Source organism: Eleutherodactylus coqui, chromosome 1 (genome assembly GCF_035609145.1).
Source record: "Eleutherodactylus coqui strain aEleCoq1 chromosome 1, aEleCoq1.hap1, whole genome shotgun sequence".
NCBI classification, from domain to species: domain Eukaryota; kingdom Metazoa; phylum Chordata; class Amphibia; order Anura; family Eleutherodactylidae; genus Eleutherodactylus; species Eleutherodactylus coqui.
The window spans coordinates 403,755,609-403,775,462 of NC_089837.1; the positions used below are offsets into that span (position 1 = coordinate 403,755,609).

General features: G+C 43.5%; 1 protein-coding gene across 1 annotated transcript in view; it reads left to right on the forward strand.

Annotated features, from left to right (window-relative positions):
- Window positions 1-19,854, forward strand: part of ABCC4 (ATP binding cassette subfamily C member 4 (PEL blood group)) — a 250,307-nt gene that overhangs the window by 100,344 nt on the left and 130,109 nt on the right. The window contains exons 14-19 of the mRNA XM_066580593.1: window positions 1,286-1,382; window positions 3,530-3,742; window positions 3,855-3,995; window positions 4,367-4,404; window positions 6,937-7,037; window positions 7,839-7,985. Of these exons, the coding sequence (XP_066436690.1) occupies window positions 1,286-1,382; window positions 3,530-3,742; window positions 3,855-3,995; window positions 4,367-4,404; window positions 6,937-7,037; window positions 7,839-7,985 (737 nt within the window). The remainder of the gene's footprint in view (window positions 1-1,285; window positions 1,383-3,529; window positions 3,743-3,854; window positions 3,996-4,366; window positions 4,405-6,936; window positions 7,038-7,838; window positions 7,986-19,854) is intronic.

The following is a 19,854-nucleotide window of genomic DNA, read 5'->3' on the forward strand; positions in this document are numbered from 1 at the left end:
ACAAAAAGCAAACCACCACAGAGCTGCATCCATGAAAGAGTAAAAGATGTTATAGGTCTTTGAATGCAGCGATATCAAAATCAAATTATTTTCCAAAAGAGAGTTTTAAATGTGCAAAAGTGTGAAAAATCTAAAAATATATATAATTTGCTCTTTTTGTAATCATACCGTTTATACCACATAGTGACTGCTGTAAATAACAGTGGTCGAATATTGTAAATATCAGTCGTCTTTCATCTTGTTCCTCCCAAAAATTAGTAAATGTTCTACAATACGTTACATGTACCCCAAAACGGGGTACCAATAAAACTACAGCTCGCCACACAACAAGCAAGCCCTCGTATGACTCAACGGAATAAAAAGTTATGGCTTTTGATAAGTGAAGATGAAAGTCCCAAAAAATCATTGCGTCCTCAAGTACCAAACTAGGCTGCGTCTAGTTTTGCCTAGTAATGGGACATACTTTACGTGTTTTGTGCGACAACATGAGGAATGCAGCCGTACCTTTATTTTGTTTCAATTTGGCTGCCATCTCGAGCTATCACCCCCAAAAGTGTTTGCGCATCATATGCTAATTAGCTACGGACCATCCGATGGGCGATCCACTTCTACCAGCAGTCTGGGCTCACGCCCTGCCTACTCGTATTCAACTAAACACCTTGCTGAGTAACGTCTGCAGCGCATGTGCCTGCTTCAAGGCGCTGGCGCTGCACTGAGCGATCGGACGCATGCGCTGTGATTGCATCACCAGCCAGAATGACATTACGCACATGTGCTGTTGTCAGAGAGGCGCAAGTGCTTTGAAGTTGGAACTCGTGATGCTTCCAGCGGGCAGAGTTGGAGACGTCACTCAGCAAGGTGTTTTTTTAATTGAATAGGCGGGGAGAGGGCCCAGACCGCCGGCGGTGGTGGGCCGCCCATCGGATATCTACAACTAATTAGAATGCAAACACTTTCTGGGGCGATATCTCAAGATGACAGCCAGATTGAAACAAAATAAAGATGCTAGAGCATTCCTCATGTTGTCACACACGTAAAACTAAATTCCGTTACTTGGCAAAAAGTAAGGTGACAGACTTCCTTTTAAAAGGTTGATAAGGGCATCCAGCTTAATATGTATTCTGCTTACATTTTATGTCAAACAGCTTAGTTTTGGTACATAATTTCTGTTAACAGATACTTGATTCTACTTCTATATTACATTGACCATATTTACATGAAAATTCTTTTCACTTGATTGTTAGAATTGTTATATCATGACATAAGTCTTGCCTTTTCTTCTTAGGTGCATCTGTCAGGCGCTACGCAAAAAGTTATGCATCTTGGTGACCCATCAACTGCAGTACCTGAGTGCAGCTAAGCAGATTCTCATCCTCAAAGAGGTACGTCCTCTCCTAAAGAGTCCCCATGTAGCTGAGTGCCTGTATATAACTGAGGGGAAGCCGAGGTCCAGTAGGGGCTCACAGCGGTCTTTACTTAAGCAGCTGGACACAAATGTATTCTGGATCTCCTTTTTCTCTAAAGCAGAGAATCCAATATTCTCAAGTATTTGTACTTTTAAACATGCATTGTGGTGGCTTCTTATGATGGCACTGAATATAGAAGGCCCAGCTCACACGAATATATTTGAATTGCGTATTATGCGCACATAATACACGGTGAATGGCATCAATGAAAGTGCATTGATTTTCATTGTTCCATTCTCACTTGTGTATATTTATTGCGCATATTACGCTAGCAAAAAAGAACGCAGCATGTTCTATTTTAACACTTATTACGCATGTACAGCCCTATCATTTTCTATGGGTGGGTTGAGAACGCAATATATACGCAATTGCATTACGTATGTATTGCTTTTTTTACGCATGTGGCTACAAAATGAGAAGACAGTTTAAAAAAAAAAAAAAAAGAAGAAGCCAGTGCAGGACAGCCTGCGAAAAATACGCAGGCAGGTCCCTCTGAGTCTGGGCTTGTAATTTTTAGACTTTCCCAGCTCACTTTTCCTGCGCTGTGTTTATAGGTGTGACTCTTCTCATTCAGTCCATGCGTGCACACTCCCATAGGGAACAGTGGTTTGCAGTGACTGACAATAAAAATTGTACTGATAGATGGAGCGACAAATTCCCAGGATGGCAGCATGGGAATGGAGTCCGGTAGATATACAAACGACACCCCTGGACTCCGCGAGACCTGTCCAATGAGAACCATTACTTGTCTTCACATCAGCATTATCCCTGAGATCCAACTTCTATTCTATAATGGAGAACTGCTATTTTATGCCTTTTGTAAATCTACACTCTAAAGTGTACTTATCATTCTAATGTTTTTGCATATATTGGTAATACATAGCAGTATGTGAAACTTTGTAACATCTTATTAGGGAAATGGGCATCGATAGCAGCCTCCAACAGTTCCTTCTTCACAGAAGAAGCGCGTTCCCTCTGGGATGTCATCAGACTCCCGCGATGTAATCGCAGAAGGGCGATGGGTTGCCATTGCAACAGGACTCCAGATACTGGCGTCCCGTTTTTCCATTGTCTATGATCGCTGTTGTAAGCGATAAGGCATTGCAATACAGAAGTACTGCAATGCATTATCGTAGCGATCATAGAAATAAAAGTTGTGTAAAAAAAAAATTACAAAAAAAGAACCTTTTTTGTGCATTTTCCCCAATTTGTAGAAAATGTTTTAAAAATTAAAAATAATTCCACCAATTTTGGTGTCATCGTATCCGTAACTACCTGTATAATAATTTAAACACACTATTTATCCTGCAGGGCAAAAACTGCAAAGCAAAAACCCTAAAAAACTGAAACAAAATGCTCATTTTGTTTCTGTTACCTCCACAAAAAACGCAATAAAAGTTATCACAAATGGTACAAATACAAACTACAGCTCCTTAAGCAGAAATCAAGCTCTCGCAAAGCTTCGACCATGGAATTATAAAAAGTTATGGGACCTTGAATGAAGCAATGTAATAATAATTATTTCCAAAAAAGGGTTTTTATTGTGCAAAAGTGAAAAAAAAAAAACTAAAACAATTATATTTCTGGTATTGTTTGGTATACTTCTATCACTGTTACTGATAATGATAAGTAGCTCCTGTCACACACTTAAAATGAAGGCGATGATAATTCAGCCTCTTGACTGTACACTTAGGTGAATGTGTAGAATACAGAAGGTAATGGCACTGTCCTCCCTGTAGGCGGAGATGGTAAAGGTTCTAGCTGCTCCTGTCATGATCTGCTGATGCACCATGAGCTTGATAGTACAGAATAGTGAAAGAGAAAGCCGGGTGAAATCTCAACATCAAGATAGACAGGAGGCTGCACTGCATGGAAGTGAGTGCAGTATACAAAGGAGATGTCCAGAGTGTGACAGACAGTCAAGTGAGGGAAACATTTTTTTTTTTTTTACTGAGTGGCCCTTCAAGTATGTAAACCTTTTTGTAAAAACTTGAAAATTATTTCAAAATAACATTTTACTCATCTAGCAGAACAGTACTGAAATGGTGTTTTCTTACTTCAAGGGTCAGATGGTAGGAAAGGGAACATTTCCAGAACTTCTACAGTCAGGTGTTGATTTTGCTTCTTTACTGAAAAGTGGAGAAGAAGAACAATCGCCAACCGGAGATGGGCCACTAATAAAGTCATCCAGGAACCGAACCTTCTCCCAGTCATCAGTCTGGTCTCAAGACTCTTCTGTACAGTCACAGAAAGAAGGAGCTACAGATGCCCTACCAGTAAGTAGAGAGCTGAGATGTTGTGAACGACACACAATTCTAGTATTGTGCTATCACTGTAGTATCAATCCTGACATCTACTTTGGGTCCATTAATTTCTATATTCTCTTAGACGGAGCCCGTTCTGACTGCATTTCAGGAGGAGAGTCGCTCAGAGGGAACTGTTGGTTTCAGGGTGTACAAGAAATACTTCCTTGCTGGATCCACCTACTTTATGATTTTTATCCTTTTACTTTTAAATATCTTAGCACAAGTAAGTTTTTTTCTCCATTGGCCTTTCAAAAAAATGTATGGGCCCTTGTTTTCTCTTTGCCTATTGTTTTTTTTTCACTCTTGAGCCTCTTCCCAGTTGTCCATGGAGATGGGGCAGATGGAAGAAGTGTCTCCTCCAGCATCATACTCTCTCTTTGCCAGTTTACTTATTGCAGTACAAATTATGTCATCTAAACAATAAGCCTGGCAATTTATGTAAGATTTCTACCCTGCAGAATACACATAAACTGTACATGGTAATGCTAGAATGTATTTTGTATAGAATTTGAATAGCAGATCAGTTGCTTGGTCTTTACGTATGTTTGTCGTCACTGTGTGCTTTCTTACATTGTATTGTATATTTGCCCGTAGGTTGCTTATGTTTTGCAAGACTGGTGGCTTTCTTACTGGTGAGTGTGCAGCATGAAATAACTTATATGACTACATTATATTGACTCGTTTCCAAAGTGCTAGTATGAAGTCTTTACAGGGGTGTGATGTAAATATACTTTAAAGAGGCTTTGCTGTCACATCCTAGTGAAATGACATCATTTTATGTAATGGAAAAACCACCTTTAATTAGAGTGTAAGGAAATATGCGTATATATTTTGTTTCCATTTTCAGTATTTTCAAAATCAGCTTTTTTTGTAAGTCAGGCCTACACAACATACGGCTCGCTGGCAACAAGCAGCCTGGCGGAGGATTTCTGGTGTCTTGCGGCATGACTTTGATGCCAAGAGGCTAGTTGCTTGCCTCTTGACATTAGGATGGATTTACACAAACGTATATATGCTGCTATTCACATGCGTAAATACGCCAGGCCAGCTGAATGAATGCGTTGGATTCAATGCATTCCTTCTCATGGGCGATGTATTTACGCGGGTAAATAGCTGCGTATTTATGCTCGTGCGAAGGCAGCCTTATAGTCATGTCACAGTCCATGGCATAGTTATGCCACTCTAGCTGCTAGCAGTAAACTATGAAAGGGGTGGGTAAGCATATTGCATGTCTGTCTATCTATCTATTTATCTATCTATCTATCTATCTATATTGCAATGTGCTTAACTGCCCTTTTACGCCATTTAGAAAGATTCTCCCACCACTGTTCGTGGCCATACATTTACAATAATAGAATAAATTGGTTTTTACTGTCTTAGTTACAAAGTTAGCGCCAAGGGGTTTGACGATTTTAATTTTGCTCCCTACCTATTGCCAAGTTGTACAGGCTTGTTGTAAAGTAATTGGAAAAATCAAAGGGATTGTCCGGTTACCGGATAACATTTTTTCCTATAGCGCCCATTTTGGTAGACCAAATGGAGCAGAATTTACCTGTCCTCTGCCCTCGTGATCCAGTGTTGTAGCCCCACCGTCCTCCTGGTGTAAGTTGTGGAAGGTGATGTCACCGAAAATCAGCCGACCGCTGTAGCATCACCGTTACAAGCTCCCAGGATATGAGCACTGATGCTAGGGGAACAAGCGGCGATGCTGTAGACTCTGATTGGCTGCAGTGGTCAGGTGATTTCTGGTCATATCACTTTCCACAAAAATCCGAGGCTGTAGAGTCACCGTTCCAAACTCCTGGCATCATGACCTCCAGGATCTGAACACTGATGCCAGGAGAACAAGCGATGATGTTACAGCCTCTGATTAGCTGCAGCAGTTGGGTGGAAGCTCGTTCTCACAACGATATGTTTTTTTTGTTTTTTTTTTAAAGTACTTTCAGCCAGAACATAACAGTGTACACATATAAGTAAATCTGAGGTTAGTAATGGACATTTGTTAGCAGCACTTACAGAGATATTGATATTTTTCTGCTTTGGTGCAGCAGTCTGCAGTTCGGCGATGTATGTTGTTTGGCATTGGCTTCTCAGAAACTGATCATAAATGTATTCTGTCAGTGCGTTTTATCAATAGAAGAGTAACAGTTTTAACTTGTAATTTGTTTAACTGTGTTCACTTTTACATTTTGGGTAGAAATCCTTTTTTAAAGGGGTTTTCCACTACAGATATTTAGCCACTATCTACAGAATAGGGAATACATGTCTATTTGCTGGCTGTTCGACCTCTGAATGGAGAAGCAGTGTGCATGCTTGACTGTTGCTCCATTCTCTTCTATGGGACAGAGGGAGATCGATGAACTCGGCTATCTTCCTCCTTCCCATAGAAGTGCCACTACATTCACATGAGGTGTTCAGGATGCTCCATTCTCAAGATCATATGGGTGCCAGTGGTTGGACCTTCAGTGATCAGACATTTATCCCCTGTCCTGTGGATAGTGGATAAATATATTGAAGGCTACTAGGTCTTGTCCTGTCTTTGGATACTGGATGCTTCATAGACTCCTATGAGAGTCTATGTGAGCCAAGCGAAAAAGGGAGGGGAGTTTACCAGTGACTAGCGCTGTTGAGCAATGACAAGTGCCTCTAGTGAGGCATTTAAAGTAATTTACATTATTCTGGCAACCGTGGGGCTGCAGCCTCCATGTACTGTGAGATACAGCCATGAAAAAACCTTGAAAAATAGCTGCAATTTGGTCGCGGCTATTCTTCGCTCTCGCGATTTTTAGCTTCCAATAGTCGCTATTTTTTAGCGCGGCTATCACAGCATTAGAATAATGTTTGTGTGAAATTGACCTTAGGGGGTAGTGCTGCATGGGATGTGAGGAGAGGAATGAGAGAGAACAAGTCACAACAGAGTTAGGTAGAAAAAAGAGCAGTATATCAAGTGACGCCGGGTGCTTACCTAAAGTTCATGTAGTCAGACCCACCTGGATACGAAAAAGCGTCTGTCTTACATTCTGGAATATAATGATCATTACTATCTCTTTAAAAACGTAAGCTTTCAGTGCTTTATCAAGTCTCTCAAGGGCATCTACTGATATACCTACGAGGTAAAAATGGTTGCATGATAGCATTCCTAATACTTTTCATTTATCTGTTAGGGCTACGGAGCAGGAAAAACTGAATGTTACTTCTGGGACCAATAGCAGTGACAATGAGCCAGAGCAGTTGGATCTCAACTTATACCTGGGAGTGTATGCCGGTAATGTCAATTTACAAGTACTTTGTTTCCAGTCATTAACTTCAACAATGTTCTGAAATATATATATATATGCATGTTTTTATTGAATGCGCTGCTTGGATGGCATCTTCTCATATAACAGGGGTCTTGTTGTTGGAATTCCTTGTCATCAGCTGATATCTATGGAGCAATTACATTACAAATGCTCATTTATACAGCCATTGAAATGAATGGCTGTTTCCAGTGGAAGCCCGTGAGTCTCCATAACAGAGTTCTGTGTTGTCAACTGCAATTGTCACATTGCATCATATTTTTTTTCTTTTGGTTTGATCAGACATTAAAGGGGTTGTCCAGTTGTTAACTATTGATGGTCTGCCCTCCGGATAGGCTAACAGTAGTGGCTTGCAGGGGTCCATCACCAGGGAGTCCCGCAGAGCAGTTGTTTCCTGGCTGGTGCGCTCATGCATAATCGTCATTTCTGCATTCTCCATCCCCACTGTTGTAGCCTTGTTTGGGCATTGCAGGTAGAGCTCCCATTGAAATTAAAAGGAGCTTAGCCGGCAATACCAACCCTGGCCACTGCAGTTAGAACGGAGCTGTCTGTTTCCTGCAGAATTCAGCTCAGTGCATAAGCGCATGTACCTGGCGAATAGCTGATCGGTGGGGATCCCGGACAGTAGACACCATGGAGGATACCAGAGGATAGAGAATCAATACAATCTGACTTGGACCGTAGATGAATTGGTAGTGTTCTACTCTTTGTATGATGCATATGAAGGCAAAACGTTAAATGACTGCGTTTTCTTCTTCTTCATGTTTAAGGTCTGACAGTGGCTAACATCGTGTTCGGTTTTCTCCGGAGTTTGCTTGTGTTTCACGTCCTCGTTTCTGCTGCACAGGCATTGCACAACCAGATGTTCCAGTCACTCTTGCGAGCTCCGGTGTTGTTTTTCGATAGGAACCCAATTGGTAAGTCTTGTGTAATATCACCTTGTTCAAGTTTTGTTCTAGAAAGTAATCTGTCAATTGTAAAGCATCAGTGAATCATCATTAAAGGGCACCTGTCAGCTTGGGACAGCACCATAAACTAAGACTAACTTATGGTGCTATTTGAGGAGATGAAGGGTAATTGCGGAACGTAATTTTTATACTCATCCGCTCCCATTTCCATGGTGTTTCCTAGTGAGGGTCGTGTGCAATCTGAAGATGTGGCTCTTTTCAGAGCATGCTGTGCCATAGAAGTGCGCACGCAATTTTTTAGATTGCGTACAATCTTCACTAGGTAACAGCATTGGAACCGGGGGAGTAAGTGAGTATAAAATCTACATCCCACCGTTCTCGTTACCCCCTCGAACAGCAGCAGAACTTAGTTTTTAGTGCTGTTCGGAGGTGACGGTTCCCTTTAAAGATATTTCTTCTTCTTCTTGATGCTATTTACTAGACTTGATTTTAACATTTCTGCAGTGCCTGGAAACTAGAGAATGGGACCGAATCTTAAGTTATCTCTAAACTGAAGAACTATCATTCAGATAGTCTCTCCGAAGAGTTATTGAATGACAGTCATAGTAACATAGTATGTTAGGCAGAATGAAAACAATGCCCATCTAGTTCAGCATGTTTCAAACCCCCTTGCTGATCGAGGGGAAGGCAAAAAAAAAAAACAAGAGGCAGAAGCCAATTAGCCCTTTCGGGGGAAAAAGTTCCTTCCCGACTCCATAAGGGCAGTCAGAATAATCCCTGGATCAACCTTTGATAGTTCCTACCTGAATGTAAGACCCAGAATAATAACCCACTGGTCACCTAATGTCTATATCCTGTAATATCATAGCGCTCTAGATAGACATCTAGTCCCCTCTTAAACCCCTCAATAGATTTTGCCATCACCACGTCCTCAGGCAGAGAGTTCCATAGTCTCACTGCTCTTACAGTAAAGAACCCTCTTCTGTGCTGGTGATGAAACCTTCTTTTCTCTAGACGTAGCGGATGCCCTCTTGTTACCATCGCAGTCCTGGGAGAGATCATAGGAGAGATCCTTGTATTGTCCCCTCATGTATTTATACATAGTTACTTGATCGCCCCTTAGCCATCTTTTTTCTAGGGTGAATAATCCCAATTTTGATAGCCTCGCTGGGTATTCCAGTCCTCTCATTCCGTTTATTAATTTAGTTGCCCTTCTTTGAACCCCCTCAAGTACTGCAACATCTTTCCTGAGCACTGGTGTCCAGAACTGTACACAGTATTCCATGTGAGGCCTGACAAGTGCCTTATATAGTGGGAGGATAATGTTCTTGTCCCTTGCCCCTATGCCTCTTTTAATGCACCCCAAGACTTTATTAGCTTTTGCAGCAGCTGATTGGCATTGATTGCTCCAGTTAAGTCAACAGTCCACTAGTACCCCAGGTCTTTTCCACATCACTTTTCCGTAGCAGTACCCCATTTAGTGTATATTGGTGACATCCGTTTCTCCTGCCCATGTACATAACCTTACATTTATCCACATTAACCCCTTCACGACCAAGGACGTACCGGTACGTCCTGTGGCCGCGGGGTATGTATGAAAAGAGGTTGCGATGCAACCTCTCTTCATACAGTGCGGGCGTCAGCTGTTTATAACAGCTGACACCCGCGGGCAATAGCCGCGAGCGGCCGCGCGGCCGATCGCGGCTATTAACCATTTAAATGCCGCTGTCAATTCTGACAGTGGCATTTAAATCCCCCGAACGATGTTCGGGGGTCCCGCCCGCCCCCCCCCCCGCGGTGAGATCGGGGGAGCCGTGCAAGTGTCATGGCAGCCGGGGGCCTAATGAAAGGCCCCAGGGCTGCCTTAACAGACTGCCCATCAAGCCATCCACACAGGGTGGCTTGATAGACTGCCTGTCAAAAAGCAGTATGACGTAATTACGTCATACTGCAGGAGCGATCAAAGCATCGCATCTTAAAGTCCCCAAGGGGGACTTCAAAGTAATGTAAAACAAAAAATCAATGACGTTTTTTTCAATTGAAGAAAAAAAAAAGTTGTAAAAGTTTAAATCACCCCCCTTTTGCCATATCTATTAAAAAAATCTAAATAATAAATTAAAAATATGTATTTGGTATCGCCGCGTCCGTAAAAGTCCGATCTATCAAAGTAGTGCATTATTTTTCCCGCACGGTGAACGTCGTCCGAAAAAAAAAAATAAAGAATGCCAGAAATGCACTTTTTTAGTTACCCTGTCTCCCAGAAAAAACGCAATAAAAAGCGATCAAATAGTCGTATCTATTCCAAAATGGTACTATCAGAAACTACAGGACATCCCGCAAAAAATGAGACCTTGCTCAACTACGTCGACGGAAAAATAAAAAAGTTATTGCGCGCACAAAATGACCGCAGAAAATAATTGAAAAAAATTTAATGTCTTTGAAAAAAAAAAAAGAGGAGTATAGTAAAAAAAAACTATACAAGTTTGGTATCGTAGTAATCGTACCGACCCATAGAATAAAGTTATCATGTTGTTTTTGTTGCTGTTTGTGCGCTGTAGAAGCAAGACGCACTAAAAGATGGCGAAATGTCGTTTTTTTTTTCATTTTACTCCACTTAGAATTTTTTAAAAGTTTTTCAGTACATTATATGGTACTTTAAATAGCACCATTGAAAAATACAACTCGTCCCGCAAAAAACAAGCCTTCATACAGCGACGTCGATGGATGAATAAAGGAGTTACGATATTTTTAAAGGGGGAAGGAAAAAACGAAAATGGAAAAAGAAAAATGGCCACGTCATTAGGGGTTAAACTTCTTTTGCCATTTTTCTGCCCAAGCCCCCAGCTTATCTAGGTCCGTTTGTAGCCGCACATTGTCCTTTGCTTTCTTTGCTTTTACACAGAGGGATAATTGTTCATTAGTTTTTTGCCAAGTTCTTAGTCGTTCATGCAAATTTGTTCGCAAGTCGTTCAAATACAGCCGACTGTGACTTTACATCACATGACTTTTGATCAACCAGCAACTATTTTTTTTTGGTAAGCTGAAATGAATCAAATAGCGATTTGTTGCTTGTCACCCTGTCAGTGGCCGTGTGGCCCTTCCAAGCGATTATTCGTGCTATGTAAAGGTACCTATAGATATTTCAAGATTTGCCCTAAGACACATTGTGAACATATCACAGCTGAGCCATGTATTTTCTGTTATCAGTGATGGCAATTTGTTAACTAACAGCAGTGGTGTGTATGGGTCTATATTGTCTTAATGTTTTGCTTGGTACCAGTTTTTTAATGCATACCTATTGAATGATTTAATTTTACAAACCTATCACCCATTCTCATTCAGATAGAGAAACACATTCCATTTTTATAATCTTTTTTTTATATTTTCTGATTTATAGATTTTTTTAATTCTCTTGTCTGTACATGACTATGGGGGCGACCGTCTTGCCTTTGCTGCGATCAACAGAATCTAGAGCTGCTTTACACCTGAAGTCATTGACTTGTATGGGAAACTGTTCTGGGCATGTTCTGTGATCTGTGCAGAGGTCACCTTGCAGAGAGGGGGGTACAGATACATTTTGACTATCCCCTGTTGTGAATCAGGGATCCTGTGTTATCTACATATAGGTGTCACCTTTCACTGTAATCCCGCATCTGATGATAAGAAGACTGCTAAGAAGTTTTCTCTACATAACAGAAAGTTATTACAGACTATTATTAGTCAGTGTGAAAAATGCAGGATTTTAGAATTATTTTTAAAGTACAGATCGTGCCATCAAAGTGTGCTGTTTCTAAACGGGATACGCTGGATCCGTAACCAGAAATACTACCTCAAATGCACATCCTATAGTGATAAACCATAAACACAACCGCAACGAGGGAAATGCTGTCCCTAAAGAAGCTATCCAGGGAAGGGACCTGCCTATACACAGGTAACCCGCCCTGAGAAGGGTGAACCTGACTACATACATAGCTGACCCTACGTGGGATAGGAGAATACCACAGCAAACAAGATGTAACAGATATAAACCACTGTACATAGCTTTGCGTTGACAGCTGTCATTCAACGAATGGCTGAGTGCTGCCTGTGATTGGCTAAGCGCTCAGCCAACCAGACTCAGCCCTTTCAGCAGGCGGGGATTTAAAACCCCCGTCTGCTGAAAGAACTTCATTACAGTGACGGGACCCAAGCTGCTAGATGCGCCTGAGCCCCGGCAGTGGTGGAGAGGTGAGTGCATATGTGTGTATGTATGTATGTATGTATGTGTGTATATATATATATATATTTTATTTTTTTTTATTTTTTACACCACATAGGATTGATTTTCAGGGAAGGGCTTATATTTAAAGCCCTTCCCCAAAAATCACTGCGGGGGTGCCGGCATCCCATTGAAATCAATTGGAGAGCTTAGCGATCCTCTGTCGCAGCTGTGGCAGGGTATTCTTTACTCCCTGCGGAGAGTCCCTTTGTCACTGAACACAGTGAGAGTGCTGTCACAGTGTTCAGTGACGAGGACTCCCTGCGTGGAATATTGACACGCACTAGGGACCAATGGTGCACGCATGTCCTATGTTTTGTAGGTGCACATGTGCAAACGCCTGTAAAACACGGACATGTGAACACACCATAGGGAAGCAATGGTTCTAATAGAGGCATGGTTATGTGCGCTCCTATGTACGTACATAAACACGCTCGTCTGAATGCACCCTGAGGCCTCAGTCACACGGGCGCATCGGTACCCGTACACCAGCGCCGATGCGCCCGTGTGACTGCAGGAAGGAGACGGACATACCTGCAGACGGCCGTCTCTCTGCAGCTCCGGAGGAAAGAACACATGACCGGCAATGAAGCCGGTCACATGTTCTTTCCTCCAGCGCTGCAGAGAGACGGCCGTCTGCAGGTACGTCCGTCTGCTGGTGTCAGTCACACGGGCGCATCAGCGCCGGTGTACGGGTGCCGATGCGCCCGTGTGACTGAGGCCTGAAGCAGTAACTAGATGGCTGTGTGTCAGACTCCCTGTAGGCACCATAGATAAACTGTAGTCACAGATCACCGCTCTACCCTAATGTGCCTGAGCTAAAAACAGCAAGATTGGAGGAAAATACTAATAATTTTTGAGCACACAAATGGACAATTGCTGTAACCCAAGCCTGTTGGCACCCTAATGACCAGGGCGCTTCCACACGGGCAATTTTCTTGCATGATTTTGTAGCTATGTGACAATGCTACAAATTGCATATATGAGGAGCCCATACTTTCCTATGGGTTCTTCCACACGAGCGATGTTTTGTAGGCTGCTACATTGAGAGAATACAAAATAGCGGCATGCTCTATACAGCCAGGATTTGCAAATTTTTTTTGTAGCCCATGTTTCCCTATGGAGCCTTCTTGTTTATCTCATCACATAGCACAAACTTGCAATTTTCGTGCATTGCAATTTTTTCTTAAGACGTATTAACTTTTTCGCTAGAAAATCGCGTATAGCAGCGACACAATGTTACATTTTTCCCAAGAAAAAAGCATCACTGGCGCTACAAAATCGTGTGTACATAGCAGTGATATTGCAGTGATTTTGTAGCAGCGATATTGCTGTTGCCCCTGTGGAAGCATCCTCACATAGAATAACTCCGTAAAGGTTTTGCATATCCAAGTGATTCTGACATTGTGCTTCATTTAGGTGGTAAAAATAGACAGACAGAATTTGTGTATATTTATTGAAAGCACCAAAACTGGGAACATTTTGAAAAAATTGTCGTTTTTTTCAACTGCCATAAGTGCAAACGTACTGTACAAAGTTTTGATAAGATATATATTTCCATCTGTTAACTAAATTCAGGAAGCACATTTAACCATTTAGGACAAGTACAAATTTAACATTCGTTATTAGAATTTTGAGGAACATTTTGTTTTCCTGCACCAAGCCAAGATTGCAAAGGCTCATGGGAGTCAGAATGTTAGATACCCCCAAAATGACCCCATTTAAAAAAAATTATAACACTTAGTGTATTCACTGAGGGGTGTCATGAGTATTTTGACCCCAAAGTTTTTTTTCAGGAATTAATGCGATTTAGAGGAGAAAAAATTAAATTTCATATTTTTGCAAATATGTACGTAATTTCAAAGACAGTTTCTTTTTTTATATAAAGTGCACATGAAGATGAGGATTTGCACACCAAAATGGATTTCTCTGCTTGTCCTGTGTTCAGACACTTACCCATTGTGGCCTTATTGTTATGTCTCTATGCACAACAGGGCCGTAATTGCGTATGGGCTGCGGGTATATCGGCGCCCATAGAGCACATTTGTCGCAGATATCCGCAGTAAAAAAAGAAGGTGCTTCATTCTTTTTTCTGTGAGCGGATTACATAATTCTGACCCGCTAATGTAAGCGGAATTGTGTATTCCAATGCATTTGATTGACCTGCGGATTACCGCGGATCAAACGCTTGCAGGATCTGTGAGAGGGGAGTTTAAACTTGAACTTTTTTTAACTTCTTGAAAAGTTTTATGTGATCACCGTTATCCATTGGTTAACGATGAGTGTGTGACTGGGGGCTGCACACCGCGGCCCCCCCCCATGACAGTTCCAGGCTCTCGGTTATCTTTAGTAGCCAATAGCAGGGGGCTGTCACACTTCCAGACCCCGGGGCTTTAGTGTTTTTACAGCCCAGTAGAATAAATCCTAGACACCCAGGACGTCAAAAAACAAATATGGGTGGTCACTAAGGGGTTAAGATAGCCTAAGATGTAAATATTTGGCCGTAAAGGAGGCGTACATGAAAAAATATAAATTGACTTGTCTGACACCTGTTATTACCTGATATTTTAGTCCTTTGAGAAGGGGTGGTCGCCAGAAGAATTTGATATCTCCCGCTGCAGAGAACAGTGCCTTGAGAAAGACACACTGAATTATCGTCTGACCAAGTAAGCTATATACAGGTGTGGCCACCATAACTTTTCCTTAAATATTGTTAAAGGGATACTTCTATCTTGTCTTTTCATAGCCGAAAACGGAAACTGCTGCCATGGCTACTGGCAGCCCATTCTGTAGCCTACAGAAAGAGCCGAGTGCTTAGCGCAGTGCTGTTTCCATAGCTCTCAATGAAGTGAATGAAGGCCAGGGAAACAGCGGAGCACAGTACACTATGCTCTCCAAGTTACAGAAGCAGCATGGCACACCGATCCATGGCTCATTCATTTCAATGAGAGCTATCGGAGCAGCACTGCGCTAAGTGCTCGGCTCTTTCTTACAGGCGATCGGAACAGCTTCGCAGTTTTCCCATCTCAGCCATGAAAACGCAAGATGCGAATACCCTTTTAAGGACTTCAGTTTCTTATTAAACAAAGTCAGTACACTACCACGATGTACTTGCAAAATCCCTGACAGGCTGCAATTCACATCACAACCACTAGGTGGCCATCCATAGACACATATAGCACCTTGCACCACATATCTCGGGATATATTGAGCCAAGTGGAGTGTCATGTCTTTTTATTCCATTTATCTTAGAACTCTCATGGTAAACGCAGTTTTCTAATATAAATGCAGAACATTTCTGCTAACTTCAGTGTAGGGGTCTACAGTTCTTCTTTACGCATGCTTGTTGATCTTTGGACTTTATTGAAGAGTGCCACATTATTAATCTTATTTTCCATCTAATTTGATTGTAAGTCTTTGTTACTGGAAGTGTAACATGTGAATCTATATTTACCCCCCATTGTGTATTTTATTTGTGTTTTAGAGTGCCAACACAACTGAATATCAAAAACAGATTTCTGGCCCCTGTCCTTTCTTTCTTTGCTCTGCTCACTGGGCTGTATAATTTCCCTTTCCTCACCTGAATCCCTTTAAGGGAGAACAGTGTACAAATAGACATCTTATTTAGTCCGAGACACTTCTTGTCTTAGCTTGTCTGTGCTTTATGATAACATTAAGAGTTTGTATTCTAGACTTGGTTTTGAACCTGTCACTTCTTCCTCCTTACTGGACACTTTTTATGCCCCACTAGACCGTGTGTAAATGTGTGTAGAGCCTGTGGCCTGGTTCAGTGGAGTCATAAAATGCACCAGTTGGATAATGCCATGCGCCGTTATTTTACCACAAATAGTTGTACAAAGTAAAAGTACCTTTACACCGGCAGATAGTCGCCCGAATGAGCAACTTCAGGCAACTGTTGGCCCATGTACACATGGCCCCCGACAAGGTACTAAGTGAGAAGTCGCTCAGTTGTCGCTAGTCATGGTATTTCAGCTCACTGAAACATTGTGACTGCTGAGTGCTTCTCCATCAGTGTAAACAGGAGTCACCCAATCTTTGAACGACTCCTATGTATTGTGAATGGAGGCGGATGGGCCAGGACGATCATTGGCACGCTCTACCTCCACTTGAACAACTATTGCTCTAATGCAGTGATGGCGAACCTTTTAGAGTCCAAGTGCCCAAATTGCAACCCCACGGCGGCCCTAGCGGTAACAGCGACATCCCATGGCGGCCCTAGCGGTAACAGCGACACCCCACGGCGGCCCTAGCGGTAACAGCGACACCCCACGGCGGCCCTAGCGGTAACAGCGACACCCCACGGCGGCCCTAGCGGTAACAGCGACACCCCACGGCGGCCCTAGCGGTAACAGCGACACCCCACGGCGGCCCCAGCGGTAACAGCGACACCCCACGGCGGCCCCAGCGGTAACAGCGACACCCCACGGCGGCCCCAGCGGTAACAGCGACACCCCACGGCGGCCCCAGCGGTAACAGCGACACCCCACGGCGGCCCCAGCGGTAACAGCGACACCCCACGGCGGCCCCAGCAGTAACAGCGACACCCCACGGCGGCCCCAGCGGTAACAGCGACACCCCACGGTGGCCCCAGCGGTAACAGCGACACCCCACGGCGGCCCCAGCGGTAACAGCGACACCCCACGGCGGCCCCAGCGGTAACAGCGACACCCCACGGCGGCCCCAGCGGTAACAGCGACACCCCACGGCGGCCCCAGCGGTAACAGCGACACCCCACGGCGGCCCCAGCGGTAACAGCGACACCCCACGGCGGCCCCAGCGGTAACAGCGACACCCCACGGCGGCCCCAGCGGTAACAGCGACACCCCACGGTGGCCCCAGCGGTACTATTGACATCCCACAGTGGCCCCAGTGGTACTATTGACACCCAACAGCGGCCCACAGTAGTAATAGTGCCCCTTCCTCACCGAGACCCATATACGTACTACATCTTCCTCTACTCGCCGCTGCTAGTACTGGTGCCAGGTATAGTGTGACATCAGTGTGTGCTGCCGGATGCCTCTGGTACTGGTGTATCTTCTCACCACTGGACGCTAGGGGTATGACAGAGTTTCCATGCAGGAACGCCCCTGTTACACCCCTAGCTTCCGATTGGCTCCCCTGCAAGCAGGTTCTAGCAGCAGCGTGTGCCAAGCTTTTTGCCTGGCCTCCAGGGTTACGCCAGTGCCCCCACACTTATGACACAGCGCTCCCGGCCACCCCCACTGCTGACACTGTGCTCGCGGGTCACCCTTCCCACTGTGACCGCTGTCACTGTGCTCCCCACTGTCCCACTCAATGCTGGCTGTGTATGGCCCTATGTCCCCGCTGCCACTGTCCTCCCCGCTGTTAGCCTGCATGCCGCCGCTGTACTTTGTTTCCCCCGCGCACCGGCCCAAGGGGACACTGACGGCGGAGGACCATTCCCGCCGGGAAGAGCAGGCAGGGAAGATGCTGGGCTGCCACTGCAGTGAAGAAGGGAGTGAGCCAGGGACACTGACAAGGCAGAGAGGAAAGACCGTCAGGGAAAGCTAAGGGAGTACGCCGAGGACATGTCTCACCTGCCAGGGCCATTGGTCCTTCCTGCCCCTCCCAGTATTCAGTAAGTGGTGAGCGGCCGATGACTCTGCGTGCCAGCAGAGAGGGCTCTGCGTGCCGCCTCTGGCACACGTGCCATAGGTTCGCCACCACTGCTCTAATGTAAAGCACATGGTATGACTATCAGGTGATTATGTGCCCGACAGCTGTGCTGTGTAAAGGTACCTTAAGCCCGCCAAGAGATCTGTAAGAGAAAAGGGCGCCAAGTTTATCATGCAGCATGCACGACTGTCATACATTTAGTGCAGCTATTGCCTGGCTCATGTAGTTTGATGCTATGTAAATTTAGGACAGTAATGATAATTACTCCTTACTGTGTCAGGCACATAAAAGCTATGGACACCTCTGGGTTGTCTTTTTTAGGTAAATGCATAAATTTTTGGCTGAAAAGCATTTTGGCAATAGGGTTTTATTGAAGCATTTTGCCCTGTTTGTCTTCTATGGCTTCTATACGTGATCGTACAGATTTAGCAAAGTTTAACTTAAGACTTAACATGTTAAGGTAAAGTTCTATGGCAGTTTTTGGGTTGGGCTGAGATAGCAATAGCTGTTCATTCATTTAAAATAAGATAACGTGACACAGAAAATGATCGCACACAAATGAAACTTTGCTGCATCTGACCATAGCAGAATGCTGTCAGCAGTGAAATCTGTCATTAAACTCTTGCTCTCCGTCTCTCCTCTTCGAAACAAACCTCTAAACTTATTTATCACCAAAACAAAAATTTGGTCAGAAATCAGTTTACCGTCCTTTTACACAGGACGATGATCAGGCATGGATGTTAGCCCAGACTGACGTTTTCCCAATCATCAGCCCCTCTGAATATGGCCTCGATCAGCCAACGAACAAGCAAAAGTTCAGCTGATTGGATTTTCTTTACAGGGGGTGTACTGCCTGTGAATGCTATCAGTAAGGGGACATATGATCATATTAACTATAGTATTAACCCTATACTAGCAATCCTCTGCCAAGTGTGAATGGCAGTGATTAGTGTTGATCGACATGCTACATGCTGTAGACATCTATTCATCTGGTTTCAGCAGTGCAGACATCTGAAGGGGCACAGCACTTGGTTGAGAGCTGCAGCCCTTTTATTTGAGCGATCAGCGGGGGTCTCAGCAGTGGGATCTCACTGATCAAAGCTTTTGATGTGTCTTACTGACATACAAAGGTTAGCAAAATATACAGCAATCCTTTAATTGCTCCTTTTTAGGGTTATTTATAAAGGAAATTATTTCAAAGTACCGAAATTAGGGAGTGAAAGGGGGGTTGTCCAGGTGTGAGATGATTTTTAAAAATGGGTCCAAATCTGTTAAGACATATAAATAGTGATACCGCTGAGATGTCAGGAGAATGGCACCCAACTTACCTCTGATTGGCAGCAGTGGTAAGGTAGTAGCCGTTGATACACAAAACCATGAGGACTGCTGGGCAGCAGTGTTGGATTGCCATGGGAGAGGACCCACTAGTTCTATTGTTTTAACAGATTTTGGTCCATTTTTAAAAACTGATCTCACCCCCCCGAAGACAACCCCTTTAATATTGATGGCTCCTGGCTATACAGAATCATCATATAATTTAATAGCTAAACAAATTGCCATATAGCGGTAGGAGCTGAGGCTTGTTCAGTTGGGTGAATCTGCATCCCACATCATTTTACGGACTGGAAACATAGTCCTAAATAGAATGGGTTTGTAAACGTAATTAAATCAACCAGAGCCTTACTTTTGGGAGCCGGCATAAAAAGTGTTACAACATGACTAAAGTAACAATTGTCTTATATAATGCTATTATGTGTTATTGGCATCATCTATACGAAACAAAGAACATAATATTCTAGGGAGCTGAGAAAGTTTAGATCCCCTGCAGTTGTCCTGTAGACCCTTGCATGCTATTATGGGCATGCTCCTAAGGATAAAAAGACAACACGTTATTTGTATATAGTTATTGAAGCAATTCTCTATAAATAAAGCTCTAAAGGAAACATATCTAAAAACCTGATA